Source organism: Phalacrocorax carbo, chromosome 20, assembly GCF_963921805.1.
Source record: "Phalacrocorax carbo chromosome 20, bPhaCar2.1, whole genome shotgun sequence".
In the NCBI taxonomy this organism is placed as follows: Eukaryota; Metazoa; Chordata; class Aves; order Suliformes; family Phalacrocoracidae; genus Phalacrocorax; species Phalacrocorax carbo.
Genome location: NC_087532.1, coordinates 2,494,599 through 2,516,380, shown reverse-complemented (window position 1 = coordinate 2,516,380; position 21,782 = coordinate 2,494,599). Strand labels below are relative to the sequence as shown.

General features: G+C 40.6%; 2 protein-coding genes across 12 annotated transcripts in view; one reads left to right on the top strand and one right to left on the bottom strand.

Moving 5' to 3' along the window:
* Positions 1-6,768, top strand: part of PRKCZ (protein kinase C zeta) — a 71,084-nt gene extending 64,316 nt beyond the window's left edge. For all 8 annotated transcript variants that reach the window (XM_064470107.1, XM_064470113.1, XM_064470116.1 and 5 more), the window contains exons 18-19: positions 1,333-1,448; positions 4,003-6,768. In XM_064470107.1, coding sequence (XP_064326177.1) covers positions 1,333-1,448; positions 4,003-4,090 — 204 coding nt within the window. In that variant the 3' untranslated portion in view covers positions 4,091-6,768. The remainder of the gene's footprint in view (positions 1-1,332; positions 1,449-4,002) is intronic.
* FAAP20 (FA core complex associated protein 20) lies at positions 6,311-12,952 on the bottom strand. Of its 4 annotated transcripts, XR_010375806.1 has the most exons (5): positions 12,703-12,952; positions 10,934-11,081; positions 9,604-10,232; positions 8,003-8,245; positions 6,311-7,117 (listed from the first exon to the last, which is right to left on the bottom strand). XR_010375806.1 is itself a non-coding variant. In XM_064470121.1 (4 exons), the coding sequence occupies exons 1-4, from the start codon at positions 12,801-12,803 to the stop codon at positions 8,173-8,175; spliced, it is 951 nt and encodes a 316-aa protein (XP_064326191.1). In that variant the 5' UTR covers positions 12,804-12,952; the 3' UTR covers positions 7,759-8,172. The 4 variants fall into 4 exon arrangements, 2 of the variants coding, with proteins under 2 accessions (XP_064326191.1, XP_064326192.1); XR_010375807.1 differs by lacking the exons at positions 6,311-7,117; positions 12,703-12,952 and adding an exon at positions 12,197-12,687 and having other exon boundaries at positions 7,759-8,245; XM_064470121.1 differs by lacking the exon at positions 6,311-7,117 and having other exon boundaries at positions 7,759-8,245.
* Between the last annotated feature and the right edge of the window lie 8,830 nt (positions 12,953-21,782).

Genomic DNA, 21,782 nt, shown 5'->3' with positions numbered 1-21,782 from the left:
TGAGTTGCAACCCATGAATTTAAGCATCAATTGAAATAATATGTTGCACTTGAGGGTTTTTCTTCCCTCTTCATGAGGCAGCAGAGAGCTGGCTTTGGTTTGTTAGGCAGCCCTTGTATTAGGGTGCAGCGTGAAACCGCAAGTCATGGTGAAGAGGATTCTGTTCACAAGAGCGAGTAGTGTATAATTAATAACTTCAGGAAAAATGTGAGAAGTGTAAATCCATTCGAATAACACATAGTCAATTCTACAAGAGCTCCACTGGTTTATTTTATTTAAGATGCTTCATATTCTATCATATTTCAGCTGGGAGACTCAGTAATATGGTAGATCTAACATGTAGCAAACATAGTGTTACTTGGTATTACTTTTGTGGTAAGAAATGATTTAGCTGGCCTTGCGAAATTGCAAACACCTCATTATTGACTGGCTTTTATATGCTGGTTTCCCGTGTGTCAGCTGCATCAGGTGCTTAGGCTTCCACCTGCTTCCGGAAGCTAAGTCATATCTGTGATTTTCCACTGGGCCTGGAACTATTGCTGCTTGAAAATGAGCTTGAAGAGGTGGTGGGGTTCTTGCATCTTTTTTGGAACCGCCGTGGGTAGTGGTTAAACAAATAATAACATTTAATCTATCATCAGCTCCTCTATCACTCAAACCTGTGATAAAAGCTATCTAGTAACTCTGGAGGATAGTAGGGGTTTGCCTTAATCAGAAAACCATAGATACTGTGGAGCGTGCTGCTGGTATAGCAAATGAGAAGAGGTTCTTAATGACTGCAACGGCGTTATTTGAGTGGAAAAAAAAAATCCCATGTTTTATTGACTATCCCTGGTGAGGAAGATAAATATGGATGTCCAGTTCCTGGAACACGAAATAATGTATGTAAATATATTTATGGTTAAATTTTAATTGTAGAATAAAATTCTGGGCTGCTTTAGCTATTTTGTTCATTAGCACTACTTGCTTTTAATGATTGCTTCCCCATGTGGCTAGCGATTGATCATGAATATTGCTTCCTTTTTTCTTCTGTGCTGGAATCAGGATTGACAAATCCGTCTGGCTGTGTTGATTTTGAAGTTTTTGTATTTAAAATACAGCAGTAGGGTACAGAGGATGAGCATACACATTTAGCTTCAAAATCCACTAGTCTAAAAGTTAATGTCGGATTGTGTTAAATGTGTTTATCTCTTCCACCAATATTAAACGCAACTATAGTGACTTTCCTGAGCATGTACTCTAGAGCCAATGTGTGTCGATGTTCTTAGGGGATTTTTAAGTATCCAATATTCTAATCTTTCCTCTCCCTCACTATTATTTTTTTCCCCTTAGCTGGAAAAGAAGCAAGCAACGCCTCCGTTCCAGCCTCAGATCACAGACGATTATGGTTTGGATAACTTTGATACGCAGTTCACCAGCGAACCTGTGCAGCTAACCCCAGATGATGAGTATGGTTTTCTTTTTCCCCAAATACAATTCTATATTAAGAAACTAATTTATATATTACTTGAAAATTACTAAGAGACTATGTACTTGGCATTAGCACAGTCAGGCTAAAGTAAATTGGAAATTCTTTGTATCCTACATATCTTGTATAACTTGCCATACTTCTTATATAGTAGAAGACTGCCTAGCATTCTAACAGAAGCTGAGAATACAGTATTGATTTGCTGCTGAGCATGTGCTCGGCACTGAAAGAGGCAGAAATTTGACTCCTGATAGAGGCCTCTTGCGTTTCTGTACTTGGGAGAAACAACGGACGCACAGTCCTTGGGTCTTGGAATAAGCTTGAGGTGGCAGGAAGATCTTGCAGAAAGCTGTTATTTACATGTGCTTTGGAAAAAATTTGCAGGAAGAGAAAGTGTGCTTTATTAAAGGAATTTGAAAGCTGGGGAGTGATGGCTCTACATGAAGGAAGAAAGTCCCTTCAGATACGAGGGGGCATCTAAGAAGACAGGCTGTAGTTCTGGTAGTCAGATGGGAGGCTTAGCTTGCCCAAACTCATTAAAAGAGAATAATTGTACACAGTTCTGAGGGTTTGCTGAAGGGTAAAAATTGAAAATGGGAACTTGAACTTTCTTTGGAAAAACAAGAGGAAGCTTGATCGAATGGGGGAAGATGTTGGAGAAAAGACTGTCTTGTTGACTTGTCTGTGAAGCGTTCGGTGTGCGTCTGATGGCAAATGTATCGTCAGAGCCCAGCGGGGGGGTGGGCCAAAGGGTGCCGGCGTGAGGGTCGTAGTCGCTAATTGCCGAGGAATGCAACAGTTTGGGGGCATCCATTCTTTTTTTCCCAAGGTGCATTTTCCTTTCAGGGCTTGTGTGTGACACTAATGCCAGGTGGCGTTTAGAATACACATTTTCTAAGAACTATTGAAGGAGGTTTTGGGTTTATCAAAAATCTAAGACTCAGAATCCGAAAATCTGTGTAGTGAGGATTTTTAGGCAAACTTTACTGTGAGAGTAAAGATCTGCTTGCACATTACACAGTTATTTTCCCAGTGTATTTTATTTATTTATGCTTAGTTTTCTTTAGCTGACTAGGTGCCCTCTGCTGAAGACTGTAATGCATTATTTTCAAAATGTTTTCATCCTGTTGGCCTGTTCACTGGTCTCATGTTCAAAGAAAAGTTATTTCATAGATTTCTGGTGCTTTGCATTCGTTAAGATTTCTAACTGAAGTCTGTCGAGCTACTGATTGATGGTGTTCTAGAATGAATATTCGGGTCTAATCAGACATTTAATAAAGCTGAATCTAAAACATTGCTTTTGGAACTGGGATTCTATTAATGGATTTATAATTTCTGCTTTCTTAGACACTGTCTGAAGTACTGCGTACAGTTGGATGCTGTGTTGGCAAGCAGGGGCTGTTGCAGCTACCCAAAGGCCTACATAATTAAAGGCCCAAGGTTGCCACATTCTAGCACGTGTGCTTCTGTCAGTTTTCCCTCTTCTTTTGTTGCTACACAACAAAGCTAAACTGCTCTGAAAGACAGACAATACCATTTCAAAGATTCTTTCACACAGTTTTTGCTATAATCCCAGGTCAGCCCCCAGGATTAGCTAGTTGGCCAGGGAATTATTTGTACAAGTAAGTGTTATGTTGATTAAATTTGTGAATATGAGCACTAACTAGCAATCTGTGTCTACTCCAGTGGCAATAAACTTACTGTTGCAGGGTCTTTCTCCTGCTGCAGGTGTCCATCCTCAAGTAGTGGCGTGTTTGGAGATTTCCCTGTGGATATTTGCGCGCCTAGGTGCTCAGGCTTCAATTCTGTAAAAATGTAGATCCATAGTTCCCAACCCGTTCTCTCTTTCTCAGGAGCCCAGCATATACGAAGCGAGTAGCTGCATGGAAACCGAAGTGTGAAGGGCTTCAGTTATGGTTTCTGTGTGACACCAAAGATTTGCCAGGCCTGTTTGTGCTTTGCAGGTTCTGCTTGACAATAAGATCACAAACACCAAGTGTACACACAGCTATAGCGGGAAGCTTTATGAACAACGCATCTTAAAAGAAATTCTGTCTCTCTTTATATACATCAATTTATAACTCTTCCCTTGGATTTCCTGTCCCTACAACACGTATTTTTAAAGAAGTATTAGCTTTGTGCTTGACTTTTCTGTAGCATTTATCTTACATAAAATGTTAGCAGCCCTTGCTTGACAGTAAAATATCTTTACTTGTAAATTAGTATTATTATACTAGTCATTTATTATAGGCTTCTTTTTGGGCCATACAAGTATGCAGGCTGCCTAACTGAAGGGGCGGAAGAAACTTTTTATCAGATAGTTTAAAATTTCCAGTCATATTTCTTTAGATATTGGGATAAAACATTAGTGTTTAAGTATTATGTTCAGGGAGTTTTTTTCCCCATTTATTGTTGCTTCTGTACAACTTCATATACATACATTTCCGTAAGGTGTGTTGTTATTTGAAGAAGTTCAGCAGTGAAAATGGTATTTTCAATTGATAAAACTAAAAATGCTTTTGCTTGTTTTTCAGAGATATAATAAAGCGAATAGACCAGTCAGAATTTGAAGGATTTGAATATATTAATCCCTTGTTGCTGTCAACAGAAGAAACAGTATGAAGGAATGACATCTTCGTTGTGGACAATGTGAATGACCTTTTAAATTTATCCTTAACTACAGTATATGCATGCAAGGCTGGGGAACTGTTAAGATTTTGGACGGAGACCAATGATTAAAAAAAAAATTGCTGCTGAAAATCAAAGAAGAGAATAATGATTTTGGTGGGTGTCTTCTGCCGCTTAGCGATTCTTAAGTTCCGGGCACTGACACAACTGGCTTCATTAATGAAGGAATTTGCATTTTGTGCCTGTTTCATGAAGGATTAAAATGTTCATTGCATCCCTGGAAAAGGAGGTTCTGAACAACTTCGAGATCTACACACTTCCTACAAACATTTGGTGCAATGAGCTACCATTTGAAGAATATTACAGTGTAACATCCTGAAGAATAAAATATATTACGGTGGTGTTGAAGCTTATTTTTGATGCCTTTTTTCACAAGTGGTACCTGTTTAAATGTCTCAGATATGTTTAAAAGGAGTTGTGTTTTATTAGCAATCAAAACATAAATTTGGGTACAAGGTTTAAGTGCCTAAATGGATACACTGCATTGAAGAATTATTACATATTTGGAACGTTCTTAAACCTGGTAAGTTCTGCTTGTTAAGTAACCATTTACATATGAAACACACAGTTCAGAGCTGCAGCCTAGTGTTCATTTGCATCTTTGTAGAATTGGAAATGCAGAGCGACTCAGCAATATTAATTCCAAATTAGAATTGGAAGTATCAATTTCAAAATCTGGTTTTTTAAAACCCCAAATTTACCAAAATGTATAGATTGAAGAAAACTAGATTTGCACACAAAGGATTTCTGAAAATACTTAAGCAGTGCCTACACCTACAATGATGTTGTGTTGTATATTAGATTTTGAAAAGTATTTTTATCAACAATACAAATATTCAGAAATAGAGCAAGAGCGTAATAAAGCATAGCCTTAAAGTTTAAGTAGTAAATTTAGAATAACCATAATATAAAATACACTTTCCTGATAAAGCACACCTCCTACTTACGATAAACTGTCCGCTTACAATTATTCAGTGTATATTAATAACTAATCATTCTACGTAAGAACGGGATGTTTTGGTAAAATGATTTGCATCAAAGTAGTAAATATTTTTAATGGAAGAAAAATGAATACCTAAGAAATCGGATAAAGCAAAAGGTAACTATCAAATCCCTTCTCATGGAAACTGGGAGGGGCGGGGGGCAGGGAAAGGATCTATCAAGTCAAAAAGGTTAGCGATTTATCAGCTTGGAGAGGCTCGTGTCGCTACATTTGAGGATTAGGAAGTGTGCAGCGCCATCGGAAACCACAGGCGCTTGTGAAGACTTACCTGCCTCCGTAAGCAACAACAGCAGAGGCAGTTTCTTTTTGCTAAATTTTGGTTTAACTCTATCGTGTGGGTTGTAGAGAGAGGAAAAAATTACATGGGAAGGAAGAAAAAAGAGAAACCCTGTGCCATGACATCTCACCTGATTTGGTGTAAAATGCAGGATAAATTGCAACGCTTTCGCTTTCTTTAACATATGGTTTTCTCAGGGTACAGCATTGCATTAGGTGCTGAACATGACATCTTTCGGATTCACATCCAAGTCATGAGGTGCTAGGAAGAGACTGCCAAAATATTGTTTAAAACTTTCGATTAATCATTGATTAACGATCTACATTTTGTATCCCCTCATTAGCCACAGTTATGCAGACCTGTGGTTATTTAGTTATATTAATCCCATTCAGATTTAAGTTTAAGTGGGTTTCTCTCTGTTGGACTGTAGCTTTTCATATTAAGCAAAATGTTTTAATCAGCACTAAATAATTTAACCAGTAAGAAGTACTTGCCTCAAATGCCTGGACTTTAGATACTCTATTATCCACTAAAGGAAACATTTACCTTTTAAATGTAATCTGACTTTTTTTAATTACGCCTTTTCTCTCCCTTCTCCCTGGCAATTGCTTTATTTACCCTGAATAATTTTTTTTTCAGTGTTTTCAACTCCCCTGGTAATAAAACTAATCAATAGTTATCAGAGTGACTGCAGGCAGCTCATGAATGGAAATATGACAGATTAAGCTGTCCTTTGATGTGCCAGGGCATAGGACTTGAAAATGGAAATATTAGAAAGGTGGGTTGGGGGTTTTTTTAACCTTTTCTCTAGGTTTCAGAACATTTTGGGAGGGAGGGAGGGAGGGAAGAAGAGAAGACACATTTGCTAAACAAACATTGTAAAGACTACTTGATTTTATTTAAAAATTTACAGGCAATTACAATGTTGCTGTGTTGCCAAATAGTTTGCTGGATACAAGTTTGGTTGCTCATGTGCAAGTGTTTGAATAATGTTCTGTTCATGATGAAGGGGAAATTTTTTATATAAAGTACTTGTTTTATAAATAAAAGAAAATGAAGGATGTAAGTAAATGTGTGGTTTGGAAAAAAAAATCCTAATATATTACAAATGGATCTGGTAATGATATATAGTTGTCTTATTTGAAATAGTAAATAAAAATTCTAGCTAACTTAATGATTGTAAAACAGTAAATATGTTCTTGTAGTTTTGTATAATTTAGTTGGATCTTCGCTGACCAGTTTTAATTGTGCAGAAGGCGGTATACTAACCCATAACAGCTAAGATCATTTATATTCTTGCACATCTATTAAAGACTTTAATGAAAAAGTTAATAGACTGTTATTCTTTATCAGTAAACTCAGCTCTGTCCAACTTGCACTTTTCAGAGACCCCATTGTAAATTAAATCTATAGGATTCTTCCTGTGGTTTGACAAGGTACTCTGTGTTCTGTGTCTTGGCCCTGCACCTGGGCCCTACATTTCTGAGGTCCAGGGCAGACCTTTGCTGAGATAGAAAAACTGTTCAGGCTGATGGGCGTTCACCTGAGTTGGGCTCTTCACCATGTGTGAAGGCAGCTGCAATCAGAACAGCTGCAAGAGGCATGAGTGTCCTGCTCCTGCGTACAGCCCTTCCACAGGGCCCCGACTGGAGCCGTGAGGCTGTGATCCGGACGCGATGTGCTGCAGGAACAGGAAACCCTGGTCAGTAAACAATTAACTGTACTCGGGGGAAATGAACAACCCCCTCTAGCTGATTCTGTCCGTGCCATTTATTGGTGCTAAACGATCGCTAAATGTCATTTATTGTCTCTCATGGAGAAGGTTGCTTTTCTCAAGCTTACAGAATGTTTACCTGCTACTATTAAGTAGTTACTAAAATAGCACAGCAGTCTTCTGAATTCCTTCTAGCTGAAACTAACTCTCAGGTGTTCTTTATTCTCAAACATTTATGGTTTCTAAGGGGGAGGGTTGGAATGGATTCAAAAGGCAGGTGTTTTGGTTGACAGACTAGATGAAATCTGGTGAAATGGGCAGGAGAAATGGTCTTTCTGGAGGCCACTCATGTTAGTCAAGTGGATACTGCCTTAGAAACCTACTAAGTAAGGTTATGAATTTAGCTGTTCCTTCAGAAAGATTAAAGAAACACACACTTTATTTGGTCTGGGTTTTGTTTTCTTTTAACATAGATATGCTCACAGAATCAACTCTATGATCATGTAAGTTCTTACTTAGAATAATCAAAAATGCTATGCTTGAATTACTCTAAACTTACTTTCACAGCTTACCTGTTTATAAGAAAAAAAGGTCAGTAAACTTTTGGATTATGTTAAAAATAGTTACTTTGTTCAGCTGTTTTCATCTACACTTAGAGATTTTGAACAACCAAGGCGCATCAGACACAGCAGGTTCTTCAGGGATTTACAATAGTGCTTTTTTTTCCAGAAGTACCCAGATTCCAGGAGTGCCAAGGCTGATTTCCCTGGGGTCTCTGGAACATCCCATAGCACCCTTTTTCAGAACTAGAACTATTTTACATACATTTGAGAGGATTTAAAATAAAAATACCCCAAACAGGCAGGTGGCACTTGACCTTCTATGGAATTACTGATTTGTGATCCTTAAGCAAGTTGGAGACAAGAATGTGCTTCCTTGACATGTTTTTGTTGTTTTTTTTTTTTTTCCTTTGAGAAAGGTTCACCTTTGGCCTTGTTTCTTTGCTCTTCATTCCTCTGCATTTACCACGTTATGTCGTCAGCACTTTCAGACAAGCACCTAGCAAGATGGCTGTCAATATCCAGCTGTGACAGTCTGCAAAGACAGAGGGTTTTTTCAGTGAGAAACAAAGTAAAATCCTTTTATTTAAGCTATTCTTCACTCTGTCACTTCCTAAGCAATCGTAAAGTGTTGTAGTAGGTTAGTGGGTAAGTCATTCCTACGCTCAGAGGCATCGCAATCTGCCACAAACTCCTGTAGTTGCTCTTAGCTGCTGCTACATGGTTTGATAATGTCACTTACTAGAAGGCAATGCTCAGACCACATGCTCAGGACAATTAATGCTATCCTTGGAAACGTTAGGCTGTTGATACGGGATGTAAACCCATTACCTTATTCCACATCCAACTTGAGGATACAGGAAACAAGATTTGTGATAGAGTAAGGATGCTTGTAAGGATGCTTGCTTGTGTCTGCTTTCGGTTTCTTTCTTTGGAGAGCTATTCTTGTGATGGTGACGTGAACCTCCCTCCTGCCCACATGACAATTTTTTTACAGTGACTTCTGTAAAAATTGAACCTAACCCTAATCAGCACAGAGTTATCAGTAGCCCAGGACTGAACATGAAGACCTGAAGTATATTCAGCCTTGTCCAAGTCTCCTGATAAAATTACAAGTTTATAAATATTAGCGAAGCCATCATTTTGGCTCCTTGTTCAGCCTCCAAATGAAAGAAAACAAAGTTGCAGCAAGTAAATCTTGCAATGTTAAGAGGATCCGTTCAAAATCACTTTTTGAGCAACTATGACAGCCTAAATACTATGAAGTGGTGTAATTTCAAGAGACAATGTAATTCTTACTGTAGATATTCAGTTGCTAGGAGGGAGGATTTGTGTTTTATAAAGGTAGCCTGACAGCAAGAGATGACTGAAGTGTCAGTTGTACTAATTAGGGTTTGTGTAAAGGAAAATCAGCTTCCTTCCATCTTGCCCACACCTTGAAAGCTAAATCTAAAATTAAGAGCACAGTTGCTCAGCCAAAGGCATCCAGGTACCGATGTAGCTGTAGCAGTGAAGTCTAGACCTCGAAGAGAAAGTGACAGATATGAGATCAACTCATATAGCTCTAGAGCTGGCTTTTAACCGTCAAGAATGCTGCACTGAAATGGGTTTTGCATTATAAGACAAATTCCACAAAAAGTCTTTTCATACTCAAGTATTTTAAAATGCTAATTCTGCACATAAGCAAGGCTTACCAGAGCGCTCAGATTTAGTTTCTTTTTGAAGCAATATAATGTAGTAATTGTGAACTTCTAAACTGATTTAGAAGTAGGTGGTTCCGTCATTTAAAAAGTACTTTATAGTAGTTTTGCCTATTTTCATTATTTTGTAGAGAATGCATCCAGAACCATTTTTGAGTTTTGTATACTCAAAGTTATTAAAGAAGAGACTTACGTTCTGCTGAAATGGATCAGACACATTGGACAACTGTCAAGAGTTGAAGATCCTTCACTCTGATTTTCAGTCTTCTCCTTGCAGCTTTCAGTTCCAGGTATGCTCACAAGAGGAGGCTGCTTTTCTGCAGGCACGTTTCTGGCCTCACCAAACAAAATAGTCCCTTGATGTGTTTGTATCTGAAGCTCTTTGCTATCGTTTTCTTTTCTGTTTTTCCCGCTGTCCTGTACAGTCCCTCTGCAGTGCTGTTGAAAGCTAAAAGCTTTTGCAGAGCTTTGTGACGATGCCGAGTGGTGTGTAGAAGTTCTGTGCTGAGCGAGTTTACATGATTTAGGACTTGCATCCAGCTTTGAAATGCCTTTTGTGTCTTCCCCAACCATGTTCTTGGCTTGATCTGTAACAGTTACACAGCATGTTTTCTCAGCTGTAGAAGGTAAGCTTTCTGGTTTATCTGCTTGGCCCTGTCCGTTATGCAAATGGTCGATCTGGCTCTGTGTTAGCTGATGGGAGCTAAGGTCCTTTGGCTTCAGACATTTTTCTTTGCAAAAAGATGGGAATGATACCCACTGAAAGTCTTTCATTCCAACTGTAAAGACTTCTTGTTTTTGTAGACTTTCTTCCTCAGAACTCTGTGGCACACACACATACACAAGGTCTTCAAACAAATGCAGTTCAATCGATACATAAAACCAAGGCTGAACATATTACAAATACTGAGAAGGCTAAACTACATTGAGGAAAGAACATTTTATTTACATCCACCTCCAGCGCCTGCAAAGCCATCAAGAACTTCCTGGAGTTTATGCAATATGTGTCTTCCCTTAATGTTTCTAAATTGATACAATAGGGTACTCTTTTAATATGTCCCAGAGAGACTGAGGATGAAAAAAACATCCTACTGCTGTTCAGGGAAAAAATTGCTACTTTAGGAGGACTGTTGTTTGTGGTATGATACTGCCTAACACTATCGGAGAAGCGTAATGGTTGTTACTGTGTAATTAACCTCTTGTTACAGTTTGCCTTTTCCAGTTCCATTCCCTTTGGGAGATGCTAACGCTTCAGAGCAGTCAGAGTACTTACACAGGTTACCTCTTTCCAGAAAAATGTTCTAAAGAGTTTGCCATACTGCAAAAAAAGCCCCAGTAAGTTGTCTTTATAGTACCTGCAGCACAATGCTAAGTCACATCACTAGAGATAGACACTAAAGAGCCGAAAACCAACATCTCTTTAAAAGCTATTTCAGACTGTTTCCCCTATTAACATCGTCACGCAGACTGTGACTATTGTAAGCAGTACACAAAGTGTAAACAACGAGGAGACAGCACACTACCTTTCCACTGAACTCTGGAAAACTGGGCACTGTTTGCCCATTTGTGCATTGCAAATCTTGACTGATGTCTTTCAGTAACAAAATCCATGGGTCTTCACACTCATTTAAGTCGTCTTTTTCAAACCAGGAACATCTGTCAGCCAATGCCCTGTAAAGAGAGAGACAGTCCAAGAGTGTGAGGGTGGGAGAGGGAAGAAAATACTCCGCACTGCTATTAGTTTGCCTCTTAATTATCTTGATTTACCCCTCATGTAACACTGATGTCACAACAAAGTAGCTATCCTTAACTATGACTTACCCAAGGAGAAGTCCTAGAATTAAAAATTTCCAGCAACTGACAGTGCACCAACCTCTTTCAGCCCAATTCAATGGCTAATGTTAGTGGCTAAGCACAAGGTTGGGATGTCATGATTGAAAATGCATGTAACTTTTCCATTTGTGCAACACAGAACTCCTTTCTTACCTATTTTCTCTTCATTGAGTAGCACTTTATGTGCTAAAGCAATAGTATTTGACAACTTTGCTGTGTCAAACCACAAAGAGGCACGTAAAAACCATCTGTCAGGAGGTGCAAGTATGCAAATGCAGATTTTTTAATTTAAAAGAGATGCAAGATGGCCTGTGGAGGAAAAGGGATTTAGCTGTTTATAACATTGTTTGTTTACCAAGGGAACCTCCCTCTAGCCTATAGCAAGATTTTTCTAGAATACGGAGACACTATTTAGCCCGTAAACTGATTTTTATAGTCTACCATGACTTACATAACTTGTACAGCTACCAAAAAATTTATCTAATTTTTAAAAAGAATTAAAAGCCATGCTTTCTCCTTGTAACAAATGAGGTATTTATTACTGTTTCACTTCCAAGTGAAACAGTTACCTGTAGCTGCTGTTTTTTCTTCTCAGCTACCAAACTTGATGCTTGCGGAGCACAGAAATCATCAAAGTGTTTGCACTGAAGCTGGCAATTGCATTGGTTTTTTACACAAGTAATGCTTCATAAAGACAATTTCAAGAGAAGGCTAGATTATTAATGTCAGAATACTATTTCCAGCACTCCCAGTGCTTACTGATGCATTTTCTTGGGTCACTGTCCAGGAATGACGCTGCACTGGGAAGAAACTAGAGACGAGTCTTACAAGCCCTCAAAGAGCAGAGCGATCAGCCTTTCAAAGCCTGTTTTGGGAAGGGGCACAGCTGGTGCCACGCTTGCTCGTCCCAACAGGCTGCAACAACTGAACCACTCACTGCCTCCTCACCTCACCTTTCCTCAATCCTCCCTTACTCCAGGGCTCGAAAAAACAGGAATTATTTTTAGTCTCCTGTGCGCCTTGTTCTGAAGAAATAAAATTTTTTTTTTTATGTTAATGTTGCTCATGGCCCCATCCATACACGTGCCGTTCTGTGCCAAAGGACGAGCAGGAGGCGCAGGGCCCGCTGTGCTTTATTTTGCGGTTGGCTTCTCAATTTTTTAAAGGTGCTACAGGCGGTGCTTTATGAAGGAGCCTTTAACACAAGCACCAACGTGCCAGAGGCGCGACTACGCCACGCCTCGGGCCGCAGCTGTGTTCGAAGACCCAGCTGCACCTTCACGGCCCGGGCCCGAGGGCGGGGCCGCCCCTCATCGTAGACGGCCGACACAGGCCCAGCTCGGGCTCAGCTTGCTTAAGCGAGGCCCTTCGGCCTCTAGCGGCCGCCCGGGCCCGGCGGGGCGGCGACGCGGCTCCGGCTCTCCCGACGGCGCCATTTCCCGACGCGGCCCGGACTCACTGGCGCCGCCGGGGGGGCTCCCGGCCAGGGCTGGGCTCCCGGCAGCAGGCTGGCGGCGCCTTCCTGGGCTTCAGGCGCAGCTTGGCGGCTCCCTCAGACATGGCTGAGGCGCTGGGCCCGGCCTTCCCCTGCAGCCCCTTTGCGGGCGGGCGGCGCGGTGCTGTGCTGTGCGCGCCTGGGCGGAGGCGGCGCCGGCTCGAAGTTCCCCGTCGTTCCGCTGGCGGGCGGAGCGGGCTGCCGGCCCTCCCTCCTTCCCCTCCCTCCTTCCCCTCCCTCCTTCCCCTCCCTCCTTCCCCTCCCTCCTTCCCCTCCCTCCTCCTGCTGCCGGGGCAGGGCCCCTGGGCGCCGCCAGCTCCCGCCCGCCGCCGCCTGAGTGGAAACCTGCCCTTCCCCAGCCCCTCGGCGGCGGGGCCCGTCCTACCCTAGGAAAGCCATCCTTTTCCTATTCCCTTTACTCCTTAATCTTCGCGTATTCGTAGGATTTCGCTGTGCGCGGGAATTGGGAGCGGAGGCTTGCTCCAGACAATGCAGCGTGCCCCCGTTGTGTGGGGCGCTGCGGTTGGTGAGGCAGAATGTGGCGGGCTTTGCTTGAGTGGGTCAAAATGGCGGTGGGCTCAGCCCTTCTCCTCCTCACTCCACGGTTTGTGTGGTACCCATAGCCAGGATCTGTACACTGAGAGCTGAAACCAAAGGCTGTTAATCTGAATAGTAGAGTCGATTGGGAGTGCGATCTAATTTCTCTTTCAGGAAATAATCTGTTGAAGTGATGCAGTTTGTCTTTTTTATCGGCAGGAATGTTGGTGGGTGACTTGAAATAAAGTACTTGTTAGAGCAGAGCTATCTCTGATAGTTTTTGAAATGGATAGACATGCCGATTACGCCGCAGCCTTTTCAGAACCAGACAAATGTTGAGACGCTTTGTAGTTCTCCAACAGTTAGATAAAAGGATCAGACTGCTGATTAAATTCTTCATAATCCACGTGAGAGAAACTGTACAAGAAAATAAAGTCTTTTTTTGGTAACGTGCTTCTGAGGGAGAGTGGATACAGAGCACTCATTTTTGTAAAACTGATGTATTATCGGTAAAAGATTAATCCAAGATCACGTTCCTTCTCTATAGCTGCATTTCTGCAGCACTGAATGTCTTGTGGACTGTTTCATCCTTGGACTCCAGACTAACAAGTAGGCAGTAGTATTGACTGCAGCGCTGTATTAAAAGTTACGCCTGTGAATTATTGTGTTGGGAGCACAGGCCACCAAAAACGTGTTAAGTAACCGTTGACCTGAGTTTCTACGTGTCTCAAACAGATCTGAACCAGGAAAATGGCATTCGGGTATCAGAGGTCATAGATTCATATTTGAAATAGACTGGAAGATTTAACCTGTGAAGTGACAGGTACAGCCACACAGCCACCTCATACTGTTACAGGCTGAAGATGATTCAGTTAGAGTGCAGCCAGAGAATCGGGAGGCTCAGCCCAGCTTACAGCTTTCCTGTGTTAACTCAGGTAATTTGTGTTTCTGTAAGTCCATATCTGTAGTGAGGTATTGTCTTTTACCATATGTAATAACTGATTGTATAACATTAAAAGAGCGTTAATGGGTTTTCTTTTTGTGTAGGAGTGAGGATAAAAATCTCCAAAGTGTAAAGCGTTTAGTTACTAATGGGAACTATGTAAGTTCCTACAATAGATAGGCCAGCTGAAAAATAAAAAAGAATGGTCATACTAAAGCGCTAGCGTTTCTTCTACGTGATAGGCAGACTAAAATGAGAATTAAATTCAGGAAGAAAGAAATTACAGTGGAAAAGCCAGTCACTGTCATGCAGATTAACATTTTCCGGTATTAATATTTGTTTACAGCTACTGCAGTACCCAAGAAATACCGGGACAGTTACAAAGAGTGTTCTGCCTTTCATTTTGTTCCTGTTTCCCAGTGAGATGAAATGGCATTCCAGGAAATAAGTCCTCCTTTCCCTTTTTGGCAGGAAAGGCATTCTCCCAAAAGTTCTGGGTGGAATCAGGTAAGCTGAACCAGAGGCAAGGGGTGAATTTGAATCTGAAGATTTTAGGCCTGCTGTAGAAAGAAAGATGATAACGGTAGCAGACACAGAGCAAAGAGTAGCATGAGGAAATGTATATAAATAAAACAATAGTGTATCTTGAAAGAGGGAACCAGCCATGTAAGTGGTTGAAAATGTGATGACAGAAGAGGGGTAGAAATTTGGTTTCACAACTGCTGATGCTAATTGAAGAAGACAAACCAAAAAGTATTTAATTCTGGGTTTTTTACTTGCGGGCCTTAATGACTGCTGTGAAATGTAAGACACAGCACTGACTATCGCCACTTGGCGGCAGCAAACAATATAAAAAACTTGCTTTAAAAAAATGTGAGTGGCAGTGAAAACTATCAGATTGAGCTGATGTCTGCAGGCCTCTGTACATAATTCTAGGTGTATCGATGTCAATGATTGTTTATGCCACAGGGTTTCTTCTTCTGTTCCTGTGATGTTTGTGTTAGTGTTTTATGTCCTGTGACCCCTTGGATAGTACTTTGACAATCCTCTGCTTCTAAATCATGCATTGTACCAACAGATTTATTTTGTTAGATATGAATTCTCCTGAAACAGCAAGCCAAAGTGTAGTCTGTTTTTCAAGCTGAAGGTGTTGCTGTGTGGTACTGTTAGTACTGAGTCACGCATTATAGCATTTGCAAAAGCTTTATTATAGCTGAGCGTAAAGATGGTTATTGCGCAACAAGGGCCACAAATGAAATAATATAATAGAAAGAAAAGTGAAAATTATGACTGCAGCTGCTGATTGTAAAAAGCAAAAGGGAAAAACTTTACTTCTGTAGCAGCTATAGCTTCTAGGTGTTTTTGCATTTCGTGGATTTAGCAGAAAATGTGACGCTGTAAGGTTTGGGGTTTTTTTATCTGTTTAATACATACCCATCATGACCTATGAGGGCAGGCATATCAGTGAATGTTTTCATTCTTGCTGCCTGCTTTTGTAACTACCTGCAGATTTGAAACTAGCATTCTAGAAACCTTTGTCCATTGTGCGTCGTCAGTATTTTTCATCTGCATCTTTCTAGAATTAATAATGTAGTTACAACACAAAGGTGAAGTGTGGAATGGGACCTGTTCTTGGTTCTGCCACATTGTACAGGGTCATATCTACTATTTCCTCCACTGACATGGAAGCCCGATTACTTCTTGCTTGACTTGGGCCTTACGCAATTTAATAATGAGGATGTTTTGTGATCTCAGAAAAAAGTTCTCATAGAAATGCAAAGAGTAATTTTATCATCAGCAGCCTTGATTGGATTTGAGCCAGTGGTTGAGGGATTTGAGCTTTTGGAAGCTAGAATGCTTCCACAGATTATCTTTTGGGGTTTCCTTGTAAATGGAGTGCCAGCATGAAGAGTTATCTATTCCCTTTAGAGTCTCATCAAGCTGCACATGCTTAATCTTTACTTACATGGTCCCTGATTCTTGCTATAAAGTGGGCCTCAGTTTTAACTTCTGCTCTCAGGAAGAAAGGGCTATTATAACAAATTCTAATCCTTTTGCAATTCCACAATCACTAAAGCCTATAAATTGCCTGCCAAACAAACCAAGTGATCTTTTCCTGGGCTGAGGGAAAGAGGAGAGTGTAAAACGCAGGTGCCAGCATTTGCCGGGGAAGAACTGGTACATTATCAACTAATCCGCCTTCTGCTATTTCTGATTTCCTACCCAACAGCTGCAACATTGAATGAGAGCTTCTGCATTTGGGAAGAATTAGAAAGCCTGGTAATGCAGGGTCTCTATTACAGATACAACAACTCACAGACAGGGAGGAGATTTTTGCTGCCGGTGTAGAATTTGGAGTGCTAGGCATTTTATAGCCTGGAAAAATTGTAATTTTCAGCTGTTGTTCTGGAGTAATCAATGAAGAAGGGATGTCATAGTTTCTGCTGGGTTTGTCTCAGAGCCTGATGTAATTGTATGCACAAGCTATTTTTTTTTTAAATGTACTGCTTTGAGGCTAAAGCATATGCAGTTTTTATTAAAACTTTTTTCTGATGGCAACTGATGCTTCCAGGTAGTTTTAGTCCTTCAGAAATATCTTTGGTTCTGTAGTGGTAGCTCCTGTATGAGATAAAAGTGTTCAGAATAAATTGTGCCTTGCTAGAAAATTGAAACATTATTATGTTTTAATTGTTTTATATAATCTGTCCTCAGTTTAGGAGTATATGTTGATAATTTTTTGACCTTGTCAAAAAGGCTGTGACTTCACTCAAGGGTCAGTGTATGCTTTCTGCTAAATGTCACAAAGGAAAATGTCTCCAGAGATACTACAGGAGATGGAAGTATGTATGGTGAAGCATCAGTGAAAGCTTCTGCAGCAAATGGACTTTATGGCGTATCTCCTCTACAGCCTAGTGGCAGCAAATGTAGCACCGGAAGGAGTAACTCAATCATATTGGCTCACTCAGTATAGCGCCAATCACTGTCTATAGTGAAATGGGAAAGTCCAACTATTTTCATCAGCGTGATGTATTACAATTCAAGCCACAAAATTAGGAAAGCTGCGTAAAACTTGCTTTAGCATAGTCAGGAGAATAAAGATGACATGCACTTTCAATCTGAGAAGTGCAGGCTCATTGCTGTGTCCTGAGAAAGGCAGCTGAGTGGAGGCAGTTTTGTAGGCTCTCCCTAATTTTAGTTGTAGATGACATGGTGTTTTCAGTGAAGAGCCTTTGAAACCTGCTTCCTCTGGTAGCTTACCAGGGCCTGAATTTGTTTATCTGTGGAATCCGGTGCACAAGTCATCTTTTCAATTCAGCCTTCCCTTTCCAAGTATAAGGACAGATAAGTACCTGTGTGGATGTATACAAAACAATCCAGCCTTGTGACATTTATATGCCAAGATGGGAAGACCTAAAAAGAGGATTAGGGAGACTGGCATGGCATTTGTGGGTACCAGGTTGCCAAGGAGGCATATTGTATTGAAACAGTTGCCTGGGAAACATTTAAAAATACACTGAATGGAAAAGCATATGTGATGTGCCCACAAGTGTTCTGTGTGAATGAAATGCCATGGCTGATGATGGCACCAAGAGACTGTTACTATTACGTGTAAAGATGTCACAAGTGATGGGGTTTTTTCTTTTGTTTTTTCTTTCCCCTCCCCATACCCTATTTGTAGGAGGTACGCTGAAGGAATATTGTTTTCCTTTTGGCCGATGGATTAAAGTAAATGTACGTGCATTCAGCAGCAGCAGCAGCTGGAGGTGGTAAGAGTAACTAATTTAGACAACCTAAACCGAGTTGACAAGAAGCCTGCACAATTCCCCCTCAAAAGTAACAGCAGCACTGCTGAAACTCTTACAGTCATATAAAGATAAATGGTTCTCTGAAAATTACTGCTTTAATTTGTGCTAAGATAGTATTTAGAGGCTCTGATGTCATTACAATAGGGCTTATATGTAAGCATCATGTAAAATTTAGAGTTTATGATCAAAGCAGGTTGGACAGCATATATGAAGAAGTCTGCACTGGTCTAATTTTTTGTCTGGGGCACTAAAGTAGAGGGAGATGAAGGGAGAAATTTTCAGAAGATAGTCCAATTGCTCTAGCTCTTCCTCAGACCAGACCCAATTATTGAGAGATGGGACTGGCAAAAAAGAATGACGAAGGAAGGGAACAGCATCACCGGAACTAAAATAAACAATTATATTCACCCTCTTGTTTCACAGAAAGAAAACTTTTTCCCTATGCACCAAGAAACAAGAGAACTAGCATCTGTAATAGATGATATCCTAAGCTTGGACAAAGAGGTTCATCGGTTGGTAATTCCCAGATACTAAAATGCATCTTTCCTTCACTGAGAATGGGTGGCAGGTGTGAGAGTGGTTAGGATTATAATCTCCCTGCCTCTAATCTTCCTTTGGAGATCTAGAAACAAATATCTTGCTCTTCATTTGCTAGAGGCTTAAGGAGCCTGTTTGGGAGCCAGCAAGTTTAGCTTGGCCCAGCCTTTATGTGATACAGACTGAGACAGTAAATTTGTTGGAAGAGAGAGACAGTGGAGAGGAGTTCAGCTGACTAAGGAGAAAGGTCTAGACCTTTTTGTTAGCAGTAGCTCTGCAAGGATAAGTTGCTTTATAGCGAGGAGGCTCCAGAGGCTTAGCTTCTTGAAGATGTTGCCTGTTGGAAGCTGTGAGGTTCCTGTTTATTTGGTAACGTGTGCTTTTCCACAGTGAGGAAGCATTTTGACTGACAGAGGCTCAGGTGACTTTGCTGTTTGTGTTTTGGCCAGTGAGAGGATGCGTTTTGGCTGGCTATCTAATTCGGGCACAGTCTGCTCAAGGGTTTGAGGTGATCCAGTTATTGTGTTGGAAAACCGTGCATCAGATGAAGTTGTCTGTGTTGCAGTCAAGCCCTAGTATCACGCATCATTTTTCTGGCCCAGTGCGTGTTTGGTTAAATCAAGTCCTGATGTTTCTAGGCCCTGGGGTTAGTGTAAGAGAGGCGGGGAGAATCTGCCTTTCATCTTCCTCTCACAATTTTGCAATGTGACTGAAAACTGTTGGAGAGAATGTTTCAGATCTCAAACAAAGATTAGGTTTGATGGCACAAAGCCCGTGGGTTCTGTGGCCCAGCCTAGAATTCTGTTGAGGGAGTTGTATAATCTCCCCATACTTTAAAGGATTTTGGCTCTGAATTTAGGATCAAATATGGCTTGAGGTTTTCATATTTCTTTCTTGCTTGCTTTCTTGCTTTCTTGGTGGTTGTTTTTTTTTTTTTTAAAGTGCCTCTCACGGTATAACAGCCAATAGCAGTTTGAATTCCTCCTGTTTGCTGTGTATCGTTCCTTCATTTGAAATCAACATGCTAAAGGGCTCCACAAATATAAAAGAATTTCCAGAAATAATAGCTGTAGTAATTACAGAAGATCGTCTTGTTTATGGGCATGAAACCACAAAGCAGTGGGGCAAAATTACCAAGACTAGTTAATGTGGTGTGATGGTATCCATAACTAGAATGGTGTGTAAAATCAACTTAAAATAGAATGTAATTCCATAGATGAGTATTTATTTATTGTTTCAGCAAATGTGGATAGTAGGCTTAGTCAGTTCTGCAATATTTTAAGGACTAGCTAGTGTTTCAGAAAGAAAATCTAGTAAATCTGAAGGTACAGTCAAAGCTGTGGATGCAAGTATAAATCTTCACTGAGAAGAGAGCAATTTAATTGCAGTCTAATGGTGCAATAATTTTGTTGCATTATGGAAATGTCCTGGAAATATGCTGCCCTTCGTAAATTCTTTTCTTTTTCATATTCTTTTTCCCTCTGTCCTTCGTTAGTGCTTAACTTGATAAAAGAAATACGAAATGGGACGAATCTAGAAGACCTGGCAGTAAAATACAGTAGAGCTATAGTTTCTTTTTTTCCCTCTATGTAATTTTTTAATTGTATCAGACACAGGCTGAGTTTGGTTTATTTACATTGCCTTGTACCCACTGAACTGAAACTATCTTGTGACATTGTCAATGTGAAAGGTCATTCTGCCAGGAATATATCTTGTTATGACGGAACCATGACACATAGTTAGAGATATTAAAGTAGGTGTTTGCCTTCCTTTACTGTCACTTTGCAGCTCCCAACATCTGTAAATCAAATCCATTTGGACTACTTCAAGAAAAAAAAAAAAAAGATGATGCCTCACTGCCACATCCGAACAGTACTGCTGTCAAACGGTTACTTCACGCTACTTCTCATTTCATGAGTGAATTTAAAATTGGGCTGACTTTGGAGTATTTTCCCCAGATGGCCTCTCTTGTTGCCCAAATCTACTTTGCTATTCCTTCAATGTCTCTGAACTGCTCTTGCAGAAATTTGATGGCTCCCTTTTAATCAGTGGAAAGTATCTGAAGAGATGTGTAGTACCTTAAACAACATGTTGTGAAGCTGCTTTAGGGCAGGAAGTATGTTTAGTTAGGTAAAGTAGTTACTCTGTTTTGTACCACAGACTGGTTCCATTATTACCCTTTTTTTCCCCAGTATGTCCTACCATACTGGAATCAGATGTTTATCAAAAGATTGTGAGGAAAAGTAGCAGCTTCGCAGCTCTCTGTGGCTGTTCTGTGCCCTGTGTAAAATGAGTTGGTTAGCTTCTCTCCAGATCCCTCTGGGCAAAAGTCAACATCACAAAGAGCTGCAAAAAAACATGGCACTGTTCAACCTCAGTGTCAAAGGAAGAGCTGGATCCAGGTCCTTACAAGAAGCTGGTTTGGCCTAATTGGATTGGCTGGATGTGGTGAGATACGATCCATGACCTGTGCAGCCTTGCAGGCAGAAATGTCAAATATAGATGCATTTAAGCAATAGCTGCCTCACATTCACTCTAAAAACAAATCAGATTTAAGGAACCCTGCTTGATGTAGTCTGCTGTACAAGGCTCACAAGACAGGAGTGATCAGTAGGAAGCTGTCATCAGTTCCTTTGGGAGTGGGTTTCGTTTTTCTTAATTACAGAGAAACTAGAATTGACATCCCCATTTGCTAGTCACATTATTTAGTGAGGGACGGTTGTTTTCTGAAGAATTTATCTGTTCAGTGATGATTTAATTTAGGAATTAACTGGGGGAATTTCTACTGCCTGTAGTGTGATGCAGTAAGTCAGAATACTTAATCACAGTCGTCCCTTCTGGCCTTAAAGTAGCCCTTTCTTATTGTATTTCATACTTATACCTGTTTATGAGATGGAGCACAGGTGCACAAAAATTAAGGATATTGCCTGACATAATGCGAGGCCTGGGAACTGAACTCCAGCCTGCTGTTCCCTGGGTCTTTACATAGGCATAAGACTAATCTTCCTTTCAGGCAGTGTCTTACTCTCAAGGCCTTTCAACACAGTGTCTTTCATCAGCTTTGAATTCACTAGAAAAAAATTAAAAGATGGGACATATTTCTGAAAGTCTCTGCCTAATATCTTGTGTCTTCCAGAGTACTGATAAACACAAGTGCAAATGTACAGCCTCCTTTGCCCCAAAGTTGGGGCACTTTTAATGACAAACATTCACCTAGTTTA

Bases quoted from the DNA above. Each gene is read 5' to 3' on its own strand.
- FAAP20 (XM_064470121.1), bottom strand. From the start codon at position 12,803: ATGTCTGAGGGAGCCGCCAAGCTGCGCCTGAAGCCCAGGAAGGCGCCG. The intron at 11,082-12,702 runs GTGAGTCCGGGC...CTCTCTTTACAG, and splicing joins GAGCCCCCCCGGCGGCGCCA to GGCATTGGCTGACAGATGTT. The intron at 8,246-9,603 runs GTAAGTCTCTTC...CTGTCTTTGCAG, and splicing joins CTGATCCATTTCAGCAGAAC to ACTGTCACAGCTGGATATTG.